At 54.6% G+C, this 18,254-nt stretch overlaps 1 protein-coding gene across 1 annotated transcript; it reads left to right on the forward strand.

Moving 5' to 3' along the window:
- Positions 1-250: 250 nt before the first annotated feature.
- On the forward strand, positions 251-18,162 carry NMT1 (N-myristoyltransferase 1). The gene is made up of 12 exons (XM_084222392.1): positions 251-406; positions 6,096-6,210; positions 7,440-7,584; positions 10,755-10,873; positions 11,349-11,440; positions 12,046-12,162; positions 12,854-13,024; positions 13,346-13,454; positions 14,445-14,615; positions 15,307-15,474; positions 16,171-16,308; positions 18,024-18,162. Exons 1-12 carry the CDS (start codon positions 279-281, stop codon positions 18,042-18,044), a joined length of 1,494 nt encoding a protein of 497 aa, XP_084078518.1. The 5' UTR covers positions 251-278; the 3' UTR covers positions 18,045-18,162.
- The last annotated feature ends 92 nt before the right edge of the window (positions 18,163-18,254 follow it).

Below are 18,254 nucleotides of genomic sequence, written 5' to 3' on the forward strand. Positions count from 1 at the left end.
CGGCTTCAGCGGGGAACGGGCGAGCGGGGGGACGGGCTGCGGCTCTCCATCCGCCGGGGCATCCACGGGGCTGGCCGGTGGGAGGGAGCCCTCCCGCCACCGGCGGCCCGCCCCTAGACACCCCCAGAGACTTGACGGGAATTGTAGTCCCAGCCCCGGCGCAGCCCGGCCCCCGTAAACCCACGCAGACTACCACTCCCGGCATGCCTCACGGCCCGCCGGCCAATAGCGGCGCGCTTTGTTGCGGGGGTGCGGCACGCGCGGAGGCCCCGTTCAAGATGGCGGACGACAGTGAGACAGCAGTGAGGCGGCCACCGGCGAGGCCTTCGCGGCCGGCGGCGGAGGAGAACGACCACGAGCATTGCAGTGACTGCGAGAACGAGGCGGAGCATGGCTCCAACCGGGGGTGAGCGGCGGCCGGGACCGCGTGCCACGGCGGCGGCCGGGCCCATTGAGGCGAGGAACGGCCGGGAAGTGAGGGGCGCCCCGCCCCTTGCGTGCGCTGATTGGTCGCTGGGCAGCGTGCCGGGCAGCGATTGGTCGAGGCGCCGGTCAGTCTGGCGGGGGGGCGGTGCCGCTGGCGCCCATTCACGCCCGCTGCGGGAGCGTGTCCGAAGCTCAGCAGGGTCGGGCGCGGTCGCGGCGTGGATGGGTGACGGCCGCGGTGCCTACGGGGCGGCCAGGACGGCCGCGAGTGCCTTTTTTTGGCAGAAATGAGCCCATTTAGCAGCTCTTCCTGGCCTTGCGTTAGGGTGTGTCTCCCCGCATTCCCTCTGCCCTCCCGCAGAAGCCTCAGCCCACTCGTGGCATCTCCATCGCCGCGGTGACACCCAGGGTGGTGGCACGGTGGCATGCGTGATGCTGCTTTCCGGAGCATGTGGCATCCCCGGAATAATCCCGGGTTTCTGCACACTCATCCCGTCGTTATCCTAAACACAGCCTAGGGTTTTGCAAAGCTCTGCCTACATTGTCTCATGGTTGGAGCCTCCAGGGCTATGGAATGGTGGAATAACAACAACAAGGCAGGCAGCGAGGCAGGTCCTTATCTCAGTCGGGAAGAGCTGGAATGCTTAACGTAGCACCCTCATTACTCACTGCCTTAATTAATACGGTGCAGAGCTGCCTCACCATGCCTGGGATTTGGGGGAGAGGCTCTGTCCTCGTTCCTGCCGGGAATGGCAACATCCAAGTGTAGCTTTCCAGAGGTTCCCGGTGGTTTTCACTTTGTTTTTCCTGCACCTGAGCCTCCCTGGGCTCCTCCTGCTCTCCTGGTGCTGCTTCCCCAGCCCTGCAGAGCAGAGACCACAGGCTTGGAGAACCCTTCTCCCTCCACCAGCAGCTTTTCCATTGGCAATCCCCCCTGCCCAGGAACCAAAGTGAATAAAAGGTCACACAAGAAATATCACAGAAGCTTTTTTTATGACAGCCCAGCTGCCCATTTATATTTCATTTGCCTCCCGGGTGTGGCACTGTGTCTCAGTTTAATCGGTTTAGCTGTGCTTGGGGAGATTTTTATTTTCTTTCCCTCTGACATGATTAGGTTTGTGGAAGCCAGAGCTGAGCACAGGAGACACGGTGCTCAATCACTGCTGCTCCCCAGCCCAGCAGTTCCTCCTGCCCTTTGCCAGGAAAAGGTGTTTTCTGGAGCCCTCCTGGGGTCCTGGGCATCACTCTGGCCACCTCTAGGAGCTGGGCCACCACAAGCAGCCTGGGGAATATGCAGTAGGAAATAGTTTGGATAGCTTGGGAGATAACACCAAAAGCGTGGCTGGTGGGCACTTAAGGAGCAGGAGTCAGGGAGGCTTTGGAGTTCTCTGGCAAACCCCCAGAAACCACCAGGGAGAGACCAAGTGGTGGGAAGGAGGGTGGTTTTCTTCCTGGGTGCACAGTCATTAATTCTGTTGATTCCATACCATCCATCCCATTACAGCAGGGTGTGGGAGTGTTTCCAGTCACCCCAGTGACACTGGCCCCAAAAACAGGGCAAGGGAAGGGCTTTGAGCTGCCAGGCTTTGTACAGCCACACTCAGAGCCCTTCCTGTGCCAGTTTGTGCTGGGAGTCACTGGATTTTGGCCCTGAGGTTTAAAACATAAAAGTATTCTTTAGTGAAAGTAATACTTCCTTTCCTTTTAAGGACAGGAAAGAGGAATTGAGTTTCCTCAGCCTCAGTCCCGTGTCAGCACAGGGAAGTGGCTGCACTGCTCTCTGCTGTGCCTATCCAAGCTGATTTTCCAAAGAAAATAATCCCACTTGGTTCTTTTTCATGTTTCCTTTTGTGTGGAGGGAGCTTCTGCTGTGTCCCTGGTGGCTGTGGAGGATTTATTCCCTGCATCTGGAAAGGCAGGAACCTGCATGGGCTCAGCCTGGTGGGGTTTGTCACCTCCCAGGCACTGAGGGCAGTGGTGACACCAAGGATGGGGTGTCCCAGTCCCCTGAAACACTTCAGAACCACCTGGGGAAGCTGTTCCAGGCAGGAAGAGTTTGGGAATGCCCTGTGGCAGAGCTGGATGGGGTGTGAGGGGGCAGAGGGGCTTTTCCAGAGGGGCTGCAGTGGATTTGGCAATCCCTGCCTGCTCTCAGCCACAAGAAGGGGTTCCTGGGACAGGCACTGATCTCCAGCTGGTGGGATCAGCTGTAGGTGTAGGGAGCACACTGGTGGCATGCTGAGCTCTGCCATCTGCAGATCCTCCCTCCCTCCCTCCCTCCCTGCCACAGCCCCTAACGAGATTACAGAGATTACAGCCTAAGCACCGTGCCTGATTAGCCCCTGGGATGGCAGAAGGATTTTCCAGCACCTAAATACAGAGCAGGGATCTACTCCTTCTCATCTGACACTCTCAGCCTCCCACCAGGCTGAGGGAGCTGCCCACAGCTGGAGTTGTTCCCCTTGTGCTTCCTCCCTCAGCTTTAGGAGCACCCATGGAGCCAGGGATGGATGAGTGGGTGCTGAGCACCAGTTTGTTACTGGGTGAGTCTGGTGTTTTCCAGCCTCTAGAGGGGCTGAGCTGGTGGAGCAGAGCCAGTCTGAGCAGGTCTCACCCTGAACAAGCCTGGTTGCTGTCTTTAAGTGCTTCCAAAAATCTATTTAAATCACTCAGGTCACTGGGGTTGTTTTCTGGGCAGTGGTTGGTGCTGGAGCCTTTGCCTTCAACTCAGGGAACCACCTGGAAACAGAAAAGGAGGGATTGGAGTAATGGCCATGGGGGTGAGGAGGCCTTTCCCAGGAGAAAAGTGTTTTCCTTAGCCAGAAAAGAGACTGTGGTGATCCCAGAGGGAACTGGGAGATGTTTGCAGCCAAGGTGCCTTTGTCCAGCTACTTCATCTCTCAGTGCACCTCAGAATGCAGAGGCATAGGGGAGGAAAAAAAGGCCTCAAGTGCAGCTGGGAAGGCTGTGGGATGTGGGATGAGGGCTGTGGGATGTGGGATGTGGGCTGGCAGCTCACCCCTCCTGGGGATGAAACTGCTCCAGCCCTCTCAGCTTTGTCAGGCCAGTTGCAGTAGCTGAGATTTTGGATGCTGCTGGCTTGTCCCAGGACACTGATGGGACATTGTCATTCATTTGGGGAGTATCTGGGTGGTGTAGCTACCCTGGAGAAAGGAGATATTTGCTTTCCTAAATAGATTTAGAAAATACTTGTAATTGTTGCTTCCCTGGGTGGGGTGAGTGAGACCTTTGGGTTTTCCTGCACTTTCCTGCATGCTGGTGCCTCCTCTGCCAGCTTGGTTTTCATCTCCTGGCTGGAGCAGGGCCCTTCCCCAGGCCATGCCACCTGGAATGCAAAACCTCATCCCACCTTCTGCCACCCTGATTTCTTCCAGGTCACGACAGCTTTGCTCATAAATCAGGGAGGAATTTTCTCAGAGCTTTCACCTGTGAGCCCAGCGTGCTTGGGCTGAGCTCATTAGCACCAAGCTGGGAGTTGGCAGCTCTGATTTATGAAGCAAAGCAATGCTGACAGAGTATGAGGGGAGCATTTTGTCTGTCACAGCTGACACCTGCAGCATCCCAAAGTGCAGGTGAGCTGGGAACACGTGTCCCTCTCCTTTGGAAGGGGCAACTTCCAGTGTCAGCCCTTGAGGTGTGCTCAGGAATTCTCCTGGTGCTGTCAGTTTGTGGTGTCAGAATTGATAGGAAACGGTTTGGATGTGTTTATTGCAGCTCCAAGGTGGCTTTGCTCCTCCCAGGACTTCAGTGTGGCCAGGATTTGCCTGTGCTCCTCCCCAGAGAGTTAAAAAAGCCATCACACATTTGTCACTAAAATCAATAGTGGTGTCAGCAGCGCTGTGCTGCCATTGCTGCTGCTGTCATGTCCAAGTAGCATCTCCCAGGTGGAGGCAGAGCCCTTTCCTGGCAGTGGGAGGGAAGGTGAGATTCCCCCCAGGGATGGTGCAGCAGTACCACAGGATGCTGGTCCTTGGAGCTGTGGCTTTGTTCTTGCCCTGAACCACTGCTTGATCCCACACCAGGAATGCTCCATCTCCAGGTGTCCCACACAGGCTCTGCTGGTGGATGGGGATCCTTTTCCCCAGCATGTGTTGTCTGCAGAGGCTCTGCTGCTGTTCAGGTTTTATCCAGAGGAAAAGCTTCCCCAGCCCAGCAGCTCTGTGTCCTGCAAACCATCCTTCTCTGCTCCCCAGGGCAATGCAGCCCATCATGTTGGCTTTCTATTCTACATCCCAGCTTCAGCCCTCCAAAAACATTTCTCCATCCACTTTTCCCCAGTTTCATAACCTTGCTGCTCAGCCCAGGAATTGCATGGATTGGTTGGGTTGGAAGGGACCTTGAAGATCGTCCAGTTCCACCCCCTGCCTTGGGCAGGGACAGCTTCCACTTGCATTTCTTCAAGCTCTGTTTTCCTCCCAGCTCCTTGTTGTGGCCTTGCTGAAATAAATAATTGGATGCTGCTCCAAAAAAAATTTCCAACATGTTTCTTTTTTTCCTGCTCCACCCTCTTCACCACTATCTTGTGTTTGGTAAAGACATGAAACTGTGCTTTTGTGGGGGGATTCCAGGCTGGTGCCTCTGGGCAGGTCAGATCTGTGGGGTTTTCCCTGCTGTGGGAGTTGTTTTGGGCTGCAAGGAGGGGGACACCTGTGTTGCAGAGTACAAAAGCACTGGCTGTATGGTGACCCTGAGGGGCAGGACAGAGCTGAGCCATGTGCTGGCAGCTGGCAGAGCTCTCCTGGCCCTGCTCCTTGCACTCAGACCCGCTCCAGCCTCTCCAGGACTGCATTTCCCCCTGAACCCTGAGTGTCTCAGAGGCTGTAGCCAGCTCCCAGCTCCCCCATAACAGTGAGTGTCCTGTGTCAGGTCATTCCATGCAGGATCACGAGATCACCATCATGAGTTGCCCTCTGCCATGCTGGGAGCAGGCAGCTCTCCTGGGTTTTGGCACCAGGATGCTGCTGGAACAAAGGCCAGGCTCAGTGAGGGGGTTTCACACCAGCAGCTGTTTGGGGATAATGATGATCTGGATGTCCAGGGCTGCCCTGCATCTCTGGAAGGAGGAGCTGTGCCCTGTTGTGGGCACTTCCCACCCTGCTCTCCCAGAGATTTGCTCCTCACTCTCAATTTTCCAGCTCCAGCATAACAATATAGTAATTTTCCAATGAACAGCCTCATCTCCTTAGAGCATCACCTCTGCAGGTGAGGTGACACTTGGCACTGTGTCCTTGGCCAGTGACCTCTCTGTGGTGCCTGAACCTGCTCTGGGGCCTCATCCCTGGGGCTGGATCAGTCTTTTTTGCTCCCACATCTATCCTTGGGCTTGGAGAAGAGGAAAAAGCCAAAGCTGAGCATCCCACCACTCCACAGGGGGGATTTGGGCACCTGCAGCACAGGGCACAGTCCCCACTGCCCAGCACACCTGTGGGGTGGGAGGTGTTAGTGCTGGTCCCTTTTTGGGGGCTCCCAGGGAGTTCTGTGCCATGGGATGGGCACTTGGCTGCACCCTCTGTGCACAGAATATTCCCCTTCCTGGAGACTTGGACTCAGCAGGAGTCTGCATTTTCTTTAGAATGCCTCAGAAACCAACCAAATGTTCTCCCAAAAGAAAACCCCAAGGCTCCAATGATGTTTCTTTTGTTCCCCAGGGGCCTGAGTCCAGCAAATGACAGCGGAGCCAAGAAGAAGAAAAAGAAACCCAAACGGAAGAAAGAGAAGGGAGGAGGAGACCAGCCTGACCAGGCTCAGGACCAGCCAGTGAAGGTGACCAACCCCTTCCCAGAATCCTGCCCCCCCCACAACAGCCAGCCCCATCCCAAACCCCTCCACTGTTACTTAGGCCAAAGAAAGAGTTCCCAGCCCTGGTTTTAGGCACTTGGTTGCTCAAAAAACTTCAGATTTTGAGTGATTTCCTAGCCTAGCTCCATGTGTGGGAATTCCTATTGGTGCAGAAGGTGTTTGCAGAGCACTCCAGGGGTAATGCAGTCCTTGGCTGGATATCTCAGCCAGTTCCAGGGTCAGACTAGCACCTCCAAGTTATTCTTCCCAGACAGCAGCTGCCTGTCACAGTCAGGAGCTGCCACCTGCCAGGTGAGTCCTGCCTGCAGCAGCACAGGAGGGACATCTGCTGGTGTTGATTTTTTACTTGGTGAGCCCAAGAGCAGCAGCTGGGGAGAGCAGGGTCTGTCTTATCCCTCTGGGCTTTGCCTGATCCTGTCCAGCAGCCAGTGATTCAGGAAGCAGCATGGGACACACAGGGTTTGACCCTCCTGGCCCTCTTGTCTGGTCCTGTGGCAGAGGGGACACATCAGCAGAGGCTGTTTTCTGTCTGATGCCAGTTCCTGTCCAAATATTTTGAATATTTTGTTCATCTGACACTGCAGAGCTTTAAACTGTGGCTTTGTGTTTTTCAAACTAAATTCCTCAGGGATCAGAGAGGAGCTGGGGTTGGGAATTCAGTGCAGAGCCATCCACCCTGAGGAAGAGGAGGATTTAAGTGTCTTTCATCTTGACTCAACCTCTCTGCCTTGTCCCAGTCCCTGGTGTCCAGGGACTCCTCTGGAAGCTGCAGTTTGTGGATACAGATCCAGCTTAGAGGGAGGAGGCTGAACAATGAGAGAAAAGCCACTGAAAGCATCTCGAGTGCTGGGTGTGGGTTGATCCATCTGTCTCTGCAGGGTGTCAGGGGGGAGGTTTGCTCCTGGAGCTCACAGCACCCACTTAACTGAAGCTTAAAGCATTTTCAGAAAATTCTGCCATCCCCTTTGTCCTGGGAGTGCCTGGAAGCCAGATCAGGTGAGGGGCAGATGGCTGGTGAAAGGGTTCATGCATCCTGTCAAGGATTGAGGATGGGAGGTTCCTGCCTGCTCTCCCTTTCCTGCCAGCACCCCATGACAGGATCAGCTCCAGGTTCCCCTAATGAGGAGCCCACATGCAGACCTGGAGGCTCAGCTTGCTCATTTTGTCTTTCCACCCTCCTTCTGTGCCCTCAGGTGAACTCTTTACCTGCTGAGAGGATCCAGGAGATTCAAAAAGCCATCGAGCTCTTCTCTGTAGGTCAGGGACCTGCCAAAACCATGGAGGAAGCCAGCAAGAGGAGCTACCAGTTCTGGGACACACAGCCAGTGCCCAAGTTAGGTATGTGTAGCCCCTGGACATCCTGTGAGCCCTGGGAGAGGCCTTGTGGTCCCCAGGCTGCTCCAGGAAGCCCTTAGAGAAGCCTGGAGATGCTGAGCTGTGGCCACCAAGTGAGTTCCTGCCTGGCCTGGGCTTCAAAGGCACCAGAACCACTTCTGCACCATTCAGCAACGTGGGCTAGCTGGATGGGGAGGGTCTGAAATGTGCAAACACTTCAGGGGTACAGAGGGACAAGGAACCCCTTCAGACATCTCACCTGATGCCTCCTGCATTTGCATCCCTTGATCCCAGTCCTTGGCCCTGGAGCTGGGTCTCCCCAGCCCTCTGTAGCCAGGTTTTGTCTGTGGTGCTGCCACATCCTGAGCTGGGATCAGAGCTGTCCTGCTCTCCCCTTCCTGGCAGCTGGAGCTTCCCAGACAGAGACCCTTGGTGGGGAAGATAACTTGGGGTGAGCTGGGGCTGGGGGATGCTGGGAGCAGCTCTGGGAAGCAGGGCCAGTGCTGAGCTGCCACAGCCTTGTTCTGCTGGGCTCACATCCCTCTCTGGCACAGGCAGGAGAGGGGAAGCACAAACATCAAAGCAGCTCCACCCCAAGCTGCCATGAGCATCTGAGGATGGGGAGCCATCTCTTGGTCCCCTGTGAACATCCCAGTGGTGCTTCCCAGCTCTGGGCCTTGCTCCAGCCCTTCCTCTTGCTCCTGACAGCCTGTGGCAGTGATCTGCCAGTGACACCATGGCAGGAGCTCTCAGAGCAGACATGCCAGGAGAGCTGCCTGTCTGGAAGGCTCATTCCCAGGCTGACTGGGGTGCCTGGGATAACTTTACTTTAGTCTCTCCTCATCTGCATCTCCCAGAGCTCAGGGGAACTAGAGAGTGAGTCCAAGCCCACAGTTTCTAGATTTATCCAAAACAGGCTTCAGACTGGCTGCTCTTCAGTATTTCCCTTCATGGGTTTGTGTCCCTTTTGCTGCAGTGCAGTGTTTGATTCCCATTCCACGTGTCCACACCACTGTGAAGCTTTTTTGGGTCTCAGAAACTTTTCTGGGAGCACCAATCTTGGCTTTAGGTTGGGAAAATCCCAGTGAGATGGCACATGGTCATGTGAGACAGCAGAGTCTTGCATTTGCCCCTTTTTCCAAGGATACTGGGCATGGGAAACACAATTTCTGCTTGGGAAAACCGTGGGGAAAGGGTGGAAGGTGTCTCCTGGGGAGTGGGAGGCACAAAGCAGCTCGTTCCTCCCAGCACCAGGCTGGTGGCTGTGCCTGGCTGCTGGCCACTCTCTGTGTCCCAGCACCCCTCCTGGTCCTGGTGTGCTCTGACACATGGCATTATGGGCATGGGGCTATTTAGGGCTGGATAACAGAAGTGCTGTGGGATTTTTGGGGCCAGATCTCAAAACAGTTCAGCACCTGCTCAGAACAGAGAGGGCAGCCAGGGGTGAGTGTTTCTGGAAGCTGCCTGAGGTGGGTGTGATGGGGGAAGTTCTTGCTCCAGGCTTTCATCACCTCCCCATTGCTTGGGAACCTTTTCAATGCCTTTTTAAGGGAATTCCTAATTAGCACAACTCGCTTTTCTTGGCAGCACTGAAGTGATGCTGCTGGACTGACATCCCTGAGACAGCCAGAGCTCGAGCTGACACCTCCTGGCTGAATCAGGGCCTTTAGGAGTCAGTGGTTTTACAACAAAAGTTGTGTTGTTCACTGCAGCTCTTCTTTAGGCACAGTGGGCAGGAAACCCTGATGCTTGCCAAGTGGCAGTGGCCAGAGCTGGCAGGAGATCCCTGTCCCATGGAGGGGCTCCCAGGGAAGTGCTGGCCCAGGCTGGGACTGTGGGGAATGGGGAAGGATCAGGCACCACGTGTGGAGCTGGAGGATGCAGCTGTGGCTGCGTTTGATCACCCAGTGGGCTCCAGCCTTGCCCTGGAAGTTTTGATTCCCTGCCCATTGTCACGTCCCACACTGGGTGGGTGAAGTGACAATTCCTGTCTGCCACTGCAGGGGTGGAGACATGAGGCACCTTGGACACCAGACTGAGGTGTTGTGGAGGCTTGGCCTCACACAGCAGAGAACTTCTGTAGGAGTGTGCCCCTTGTTGACAGAGTGACAAAACTATCTTTTGTCCTCTTAAAAAGGAAAAAAGCTCAGAAGTTTCTTCCCTCTGTTAGTGAAAAAGACACCTCATAGGACCTGGGAGACTTCACCTCAAACTTAAGGATAGTTAATTGGACAGGAGCCAGAAAGGCCTGCCTGAGCAATTCACTAGGAAAAGAAAAGAACAAAGAAACCAATGGCTTTTGTGAGGTGTTTTACCAGGAGCAAGAACCTCTTGCACCTGGCTTGGTTTTTCTCTGTAAAAGAGTTTTGTTATTTCGCCTTTTATCAAAACCTTTTTGTTTCCAATACTACCACAGAAGCCATCCTGCTGATTTTATGCCTTCTAAGGTAGCTGAGCTATCTTGGGTGTGATATAGATCTCCAAGAGTTTATGAGACCTGGCTTGAGGAGACCTGTTGGGACCCAGGACATTCCTCTGGCTGCCCTGGGTGATCCAAAACCCTGTCAGGGGGCTCAGAGACCTTGGCACGGAGTCAAAAACACCTGTGCCTTTCATTTGAGCCCATGGAAACAATTACCAACTTTGTGTGAGGAGTTACAGCCACAAGAGTTTGAGTAGAATGACAGTGAATTTATCACTGGGTGAAAATGTAGAATTTTGGGGTTTTAGAATGGGGGTTCATGAAGCAAGATGGAGGAATCTGGGTGTGTCCTGTCCTTCTCCTTCTTCTTGTCCTCCATCTTCTGCTGGGATGGTGACACTTCTGGATTGGTTTAGAACAGAGACAGACTGTCTGACACCGGTGATAGGTTTGGAAAATTATTGTAAATAAAGTACTTGTAGGTTTTAGTATAAAAACCTAACACCACCCCATGGGCAGGGACTGTGCCACAACCCAACCTGGACAGACCTCAGCAGGTCAGAGAAAGAATGTAATGGATAAGAGAAAATAAACAACCTTGAGAACCAGAGCTGAGCAATCTCGACTTCTCCTTCAGTCACAGGGCTGGGAAAAAGAGACTTTCTAATGCCTTGGGGGTCATCTCAACCACAGAAACTCAAGAGAGACCCCTGTTTCAAACAACTTCATGTCTCCCCGCTCTGTCTTTCAGGAGAAGTGGTGAACACCCACGGCCCAGTGGAGCCAGACAAGGACAATATCCGCCAGGAGCCCTACACCCTGCCCCAGGGCTTCACCTGGGATGCCCTGGACCTGGGGGATAGAGGTGTGGTGAGTACAGGCAGCTCACACATTCATTTTGGAGTGTCTTGGTTGGCAGTTCAATGCTTGGGCTGTTGGAGATGGTTTTGGGGATGGAAATGTGTCCTTCACCACATCAGGTGACAGACACTGTGGCTCTGTCACACCTTGGCTTGGATGGCTCTGACTCCCCCCACTGCAGTTCCATCCCACACTGGGCAGCTTTGCCTGTTTTTTCCAAGGGAATGTAAGGATGCCTGAAGCCTGGAATTCTCCTGTGAGAACCCCCTTTAGAGCATGGCCCACCTCCCTGGGAGATGACACAGGGCTTACCTGTGTCCTGCTGCTCCCCCTGCTCTGTGTGACGCTGCTCCAGCACCCCGCTGCAGGGGCATGGCTGCACATGGTGCCCCAGTGCTGTGGCCACACTTCAAGTGCTCAGGGTCCTGACTGGGGGCAGCTGATGGCTGAGTGAGCTCCTTAACCTGAGTGCTCTCTGCTGCAGCTGAAGGAGCTGTACACCCTGCTCAACGAGAACTACGTGGAGGATGATGACAACATGTTCCGCTTCGATTACTCGCCCGAGTTCCTGCTGTGGTGAGTGGCAGCAGCAGTGCAGAGCAGGGGTGTGGGATGCTGACAAGCCTGATCCCAGTGACAGAGCTGCAGCTGCCTTTGCTTATGCCATCTCCCTTCTTCCTGAAATGTCCCTTCCCCATCTGTCACTGTGTACAGTGTCCCAGGGACACGGTGAGAGGGCCACAGCGAGTCACCCAGCCCTGCCTGCCTCTGGCTCCTTTGAGATATGGGAGCTTAAAAGTGGATTTTTCTCCTCTTTGGTTTGATCCCTCAAGTGTTTGTGAAAATCCCTGGAGCTGAGGGACTCCCCAGTGCCCTGGAGCTGTGGGATGAAGGCAGCTGCCAGCAATTACCCTTGGAGTCCTGTTGCAGCAGTGCTGCTGTTTCCTCGGGGTGTTCCTGAATCCAGGCACAGATATTTTCTCCTGTGTCTCTAGTGAGGACTGGCCGTGGGGTGCAGGAATTGCCCTGGATCCCAACAGTCCTCGTCACATCACTGTCACTCTCTCATCCTCTTGCTGCCCAGCAGGACTCAGGGTGTCCCAGGGCAGGGTGGGAGGCAGGAGCAGGAACTCCAGGGACCTTGGCTGAGAGGTGACTGCTGAGGTGTGTCCCCTCCCCAGGGCACTGCGTCCTCCAGGCTGGCTGCCCCAGTGGCACTGTGGGGTCCGAGTGGTCTCCAGCAAGAAGCTGGTGGGATTTATCAGCGCCATTCCAGCCACCATCCACATCTATGACACGTGAGTGCTGCTGCATTTCTCATCCTGCCCCTTGCTGGGGCTTCAGGAGTGCTCAGGGGGTCTGGCTGCATTGTTTTCCCCAGCACACAGCCAGACCTGCGCCCTTCAGCTTTGGAGATGTTTTGCTGCTTGGAGGGGAAGGTGGGGGATATTTAAGGGTTGGCAGGGAGGTTCTGGGCAGGGACATCTGGTAGTTAACCATTGTGAAGGCTGTTTTCCTCAATGAGGTGGGTTAATTTAGGGCTCTGGCTTACAGAAATCATCCAGGGCTAGATGGAGATGTAGAATCATAAAATATCCTGAGCTGGAAAGGATCTCCAGTCCAGCTCCTAGCCCTGCACAGGGCAGCCCAACAATCCACCGTGTCCCTGAGAGCATTGTCCAAACTCTCCTGCAGCTCTGGCAGCCTTGGGGCTGTGACCATTCCCTGGGCAGTGCCCAGCCACCCCCTGGGGCAAGAACCTTTCCCTAATGTGCAAGCTGACCCTCCCCTGACACAGATTCAGACCATTTTGCTGGGAATCCCTGGGTGACAGCTTAAGGGAGGGTTCTCCAAACCCCTGCCCCTTCCCTGAGGCGTTGACTCCTCATTCCCTCGGAGGGGTTTGGAGGTAGATTGCCCAGGGCGTTGGTCTGATCCTCCCAGGTCAGGACAGTCAAGCCTCATGCTCTGCATTGTTTCTTCCTCAAGAGAGAAGAAGATGGTGGAGATAAACTTCCTGTGTGTCCACAAAAAGCTGCGCTCCAAACGGGTGGCTCCGGTTCTGATCCGTGAGATCACCAGGAGGGTGCATCTAGAGGGAATCTTCCAGGCTGTTTACACTGCAGGAGTGGTGCTGCCAAAGCCTGTGGGGACTTGCAGGTGAGTGCCTGTGGCTCTCCCAAGGTTTCTGTCTGCAGACCTTCCCTTCCTGTGCTCCCCTCTGTGGCCAGTGTGGGATTCCCCGGGACAGGGGAGAGTGATCCCAGTCCAGGTTTCTCCTCCCACGTTGTCCTTCCAGGATTAAGTGCAGTGGCTTTGCTAAAGCTGCTCATGTAACACAGGAGAGGAGGCTTTGGCAGCAGAATCACTTCAGAACCGTGTTGCTCTCTGTGGGGAGCTGCTGGCCTGATGTTCTCACTTGCCCCTGCAGCCACCCCACTGCCCCAGAACAAGCCTCCCACTGCAGGTGTGTTTCTGCAGGTATTGGCACCGCTCCCTGAACCCTCGGAAGCTCATCGAGGTCAAGTTTTCCCACCTGAGCAGGAACATGACTATGCAACGCACCACGAAGCTGTACCGCCTGCCCGAGGTGGGTGCCAGGCAGCCAGAGCTCAGGGCTTGCTCCTCCCTGGGCAAGAGACACAAAGGAGGTGGAGGTCAAGTCCTCTGCCTGGACACCCAGGGTTTGTTCCATGTAGTAAATGGCTCTGTCAAGCAGTTGTGCTTTATTTAATCTTTATGTATTTTTGCCTGGGTACCTGCATTATAAGGGCAAATTCTTGCAGTTAGAGGACCCTGTGAGCTTTTGTTTGCTGGTGAGTCACAGCCTGTCGTTCTGGTAAAACGAGCAGGCAGATGTGACAGCCTTCATCTGTCCAAACACAGCCTCAGTGTGACCTTGGATCGAGTTAGTCCCTCATTCTTCAGTCATACTGATCAGTTCTGGCACTGCAGTTGTCCTGCTGGGGAAGTTCCCCAGCTGGAGATGGAAGAGAAAGAAGCAAACTGCATTAAAATTGCCACCACCTTCCCTGACCTTGTTGGCTCCTTTCTGCCACCCCTTTGGGGTGGAAAGTGGTGCTTTCATGCTGGGCAGCTCCCAGCTCCTGCCTCCCACAGCCACACAGACAGCAGTTGCTGGGCTGGAGCTACTGGTTTTTGCATAGGAACTCAGCCCCAGAGCAGATCTGGGCTTGCTGAGCCATCCCAACCCTAAATTAGTAATTGAGGCCAAGTGGGAATAGCATCTTGTGGAGCCTGGGACTTGTGTCCCAGCCTGTGCCTGCTGTGAGTGGGAACAGGAGCCTGAGGGAAGCAGAGTTTGTGTTGTTAGTGGGTAGGAGCACTTCCAGTGGGACCTGACCTGGCACTTGGGGGTTTTGGGACATGCTGTGCTCTCTGTGATCTTTGCCATCAGTGTCACAGCAGATCACATCCATCCTTTGCTGGGCACACAGGGCTGGGGGGCTGAAAATGGGCTGATCTAAGCAGAGAGTGTCTCTGTGCTGCTCGTTGGAGAGCCCTTGGGGGATGAAAACCACTTTGCAAGCAACAAAACAACTTGTCCCACTTTCTGCAGACTCCCAAGACTCCTGGCCTGCGGCCCATGGAGCACAAGGACATCCCTGCTGTGCACAAGCTCTTGACTGAGTACCTGAAGCAGTTCCACCTGACACCCGTGATGAGCAGAGAGGAGGTGGAGCACTGGTTTGTACCTCAGGAGAACATCATCGACACCTTCGTGGTAGAGGTGAGGGCAGGAGCAGGATGGGAGGGGTGTTTTCCTGGGCTTTTGCCTCTGCTGGAGCTGTGGGAGCCACCAGGGAGGAGCTCCATGCCCCTGCAGGATGGGAATTTGCAGGAGGATGGTGCCTCCATGCTGGGCCTGAGTCTTCCTACAGCCACCACTCCAACTGGGAGAGCCCCTCTAAGGTTCTGGCCGGGCTTTATCCCAGCCTGACAACTCAGGTGTGGTATTTTCAGGGTCCTCTGGGGCAGGAAGGAAATGGTGAATCTGACTCCATGTTCTTAGAATTTATTATTTTATGATATTATGTTATGTTATATATTATGTGATATGTGATATGATATGAATTATGCTATACTAAAACTATACTAAAGAATAGAGAAAAGGATGCTCACAGAAGGCTTAACAAGATAATAATGAAAAACCTGTGACTCTCTCCAGAGTCCTGAGACAGCTGATGGTGATTGGTCATTAAGTAAAAACAATTCACATGAAACCAATCAACCAACCACCTGTTGGATAAACAATCTCCAAACCACATTCCAAAGCAGCAAAACACAGGAGAAGCAAATGAGATAATATTGTTTTCCTTTTTCTCTGAGGCTTCTCAGCTTCCCAGGAGAAGAATCCTGGGCAAAGAGGATTTTTCAGAAAATATGACAGTGACAGTCATGATGTCACTTCTGCCTTCCAGAGTGCCCCAGGAGAGGTGACAGACTTCCTGAGCTTTTACACCCTGCCCTCCACCATCATGAACCACCCAACTCACAAGAGCCTGAAAGCTGCTTATTCCTTCTACAACGTCCACACCAAGACGCCTCTCATCGACCTCATGAGCGACGCGCTCATCCTCGCCAAGTCGGTGAGTGCTGCCCTGAGCCCTTCCCTGACCCACAGATGGGGCAGCTGAGAGGTGTTTTAAAAAGCTTTCATTCCATTTTATGTCTCATGAGAAGGGTGAGACAATACAGATGTTATAATCCATGCCATCACAATTAGAAGCCAACTGTTTCCTAATTACAATACACTGTGTTTCTTGGCCTATCAGCTTTTGTCACACAATTCTGGAAATGCCTGAAAGCCAATCATCTCAAATTACCCCTCATGGGTTCTGCCATGTGAGCCTTCTGTCAGGCTTTGAGAATTCTTACAAATCCATTTTCCACAGGTGAGGGATGCAGGGATGGATTGGCGCTGTGGGACACTGGGCAGCTCACAGGAGCTCACCAGGAAACTCACTGGGCAGCTCACTGCAGACTGGCCACCCTGGGTTTGTGGGAAGGGCTTGATCCCAGGACTATAAAAATCCAAATCCAAAAGGATCTGCCACCCAGGAGAGGGATGCTGGGGTACCTTGAACCTTCCAGCTTGTGGTGGTTACTCATGGCCTACAGCAAACAGTCTGGAGTAGTTGGATTTAGGGTGAGGACCCCAACGCTGAGCTCTCCCTTTTTCTGGGATGCAAAGCCAGGCAGGAAAGGGGACCAGGCTGCTCACAGGTGGGAGGAACTCCCCAGCACAAAAGCAGGAACTGATGCCTTCATGTCTCCCTGTGCAGAAAGGATTTGACGTCTTCAATGCACTGGATCTCATGGAAAACAAAACCTTCCTGGAGAAGCTGAAGTTTGGGATCGGGGATGGGAACCTGCAGTATTACCTGTACAATTGGAAGTGTCCCAGCATGGCACCAGAGAAGGTCAGTGCTGTGAGGAGGGGTCTTGTCCCCACAGCCCTGGGGACACGGGTTTGCTGTCACCCACACCTCAGCATTGCAGCCCAGCTGGTGTCCTTGCAGTGTCACACACAGTGAGGGTGGATCCCTCTGCCATCTCCCGTGCCTGCAGAGTGTGTCCCTGGGGAAAACCCCTCCACACTCATCTTCCAAAGCTAATTTTATTCCTGGACTAGTGCAGGTTCAGTCCTTCCCCTCACACCAACGCCTTCCCTCTAAGGAAGGAGGCCAAGCACAGAGGAGACAGCAGAGGGCTGCAGGGTGACAGATGTGAGACAGGGGGTTGTGACAGTCACCTGTGATCCCTCATGTGGCCTGGGTGTCACTGCACAGCCCTGGGTGTCACTGTGTCCTGGTGGGCTGGGAGGAGCAGCCACCCCTCTGGAGAGAGGAGGCAGGCTGGAGCAGGACCTGGGACAAGGGAGCTCTGCCACCACATGCAGGGGGCTGAGCCACGGGATCCCAGGATGTCATTTGTCCCCAGGGCCAGCAGCCTGTTCCCCCCTGCTCCCTGAGCTGTGCTGGGTCCCCACCTGCCTGCCCTGGGCCTTTCTGAGGCAGCTCCTGGTTGCAGCTGTGCCTCCACACCAGAGATGTGATTCAGCACCTCTCCAGTCCACAGGCACCTTGCAGAGGATGGTGCTTGAGAACCAGAATCTGCCCAGCTGCATCACAGCTAATTAACAGCTAATTAATGCCTTGATGGCAGTCACAGGGCTTTGGTTCCCTGGTGTGAAGCCAGGTCTGTCCCTGGGCACAAGCCCTGTGCCCTGGCCCAGCCTCACTTGCCTGCTGAGCCTCCTGGGAAGCCCCAGGAGGTTCCCAGGAGGTGTCAGCAATTCCTTTTTAACTGGGAGAGTCTGATTCTGGGAATGTTTCCTGTGGTGGGGCTGCCTCTGGCTCCACTGGGTCAGTGCATGACAGCCACCAGCACGTCCTGGAGGGTCCCCAGCAGTGCCAGCTGCCTGCCAAGGGACATGTCCAGGGACCAGGCTCTTGGGAAGCAGCTTCTCCCCAGTCACAGAATCATGAAATGGTTTGGGTTGGATATTAGAGTACCCTGTTCCACCCCTGCCATGGCAGGGACACCTCCCACTGTCCCTGGCTGCTCCAAGCCCTGTCCAACCTGGCCTTGGGCACTTCCAGGGATGGGACAGCTACAGCTGCTCTGGGCAGCCTGTGCCAGGTCCCCACCCTCACAGGAAGGAATTTCTTCCCAATATCCCATCTAACCCTGCCCTCTGGCAGTGGGAAGCCAATCCCCCTTGTCTTGTCACTCCAGGTCCTTGTCCAAAGTCCCTCTTGGTGGCCCTTTTGGCACTGACAGGGGCTCTGAGGCCTCCCTGCAGCCTTCTCCAGGCTGAGCAACCCCACCTCCTAGCAGAGGTGTTCCATCCCTCTACTCATCATGAGCTGAGAAACGCCCTTGGCTCATGAATCAAGGCTGTCTCATAACCTGATGGGGCTTGTCACACCCCAAACATTGGTCACCTCCCCAGATCAGAGCTGGGCAGGGCCCGTGTGCCCACTCAGCCACAAACCCAGGGCTCTGCTGCTCTCAAATACCCCAAAACCAGTGGGGAAACCAACACAGACAGCACCGAGCCCTGCCAGCATGGCTGGGAATGGAGCAGAGGGCACCTCCTGAGCCCAATTTCTCTCCTGATCCCTATTTCCAGGTTGGATTGGTGCTGCAGTAAGGGAGCCCTTGCCAGGAGAGCGTGGAGGAGCCGGGCCTGAGGAGGTGCTGCCCTCATCCTTTCTGCCAAAGCCGGAGCCACACCGGGAGAGGGGCACTGGAACCCCGCTGCTGCCAGCCACCTCCTTGTTTGATTTAACTGCATCCTCCTAAAGACATGATCAAGGGAATGTAACTGCTGAAACTAGATCATGATTGGCATATAATGGAT

This window comes from Fringilla coelebs (assembly GCF_963513975.1).
Source record: "Fringilla coelebs genome assembly, chromosome: 27".
Lineage (NCBI taxonomy): Eukaryota > Metazoa > Chordata > Aves > Passeriformes > Fringillidae > Fringilla > Fringilla coelebs.

Bases quoted from the DNA above. Each gene is read 5' to 3' on its own strand.
- NMT1 (XM_084222392.1), top strand. From the start codon at position 279: ATGGCGGACGACAGTGAGACAGCAGTGAGGCGGCCACCGGCGAGGCCT. The intron at 12,163-12,853 runs GTGAGTGCTGCT...TTCTTCCTCAAG, and splicing joins ACCATCCACATCTATGACAC to AGAGAAGAAGATGGTGGAGA. The intron at 14,616-15,306 runs GTGAGGGCAGGA...TCTGCCTTCCAG, and splicing joins TCGACACCTTCGTGGTAGAG to AGTGCCCCAGGAGAGGTGAC.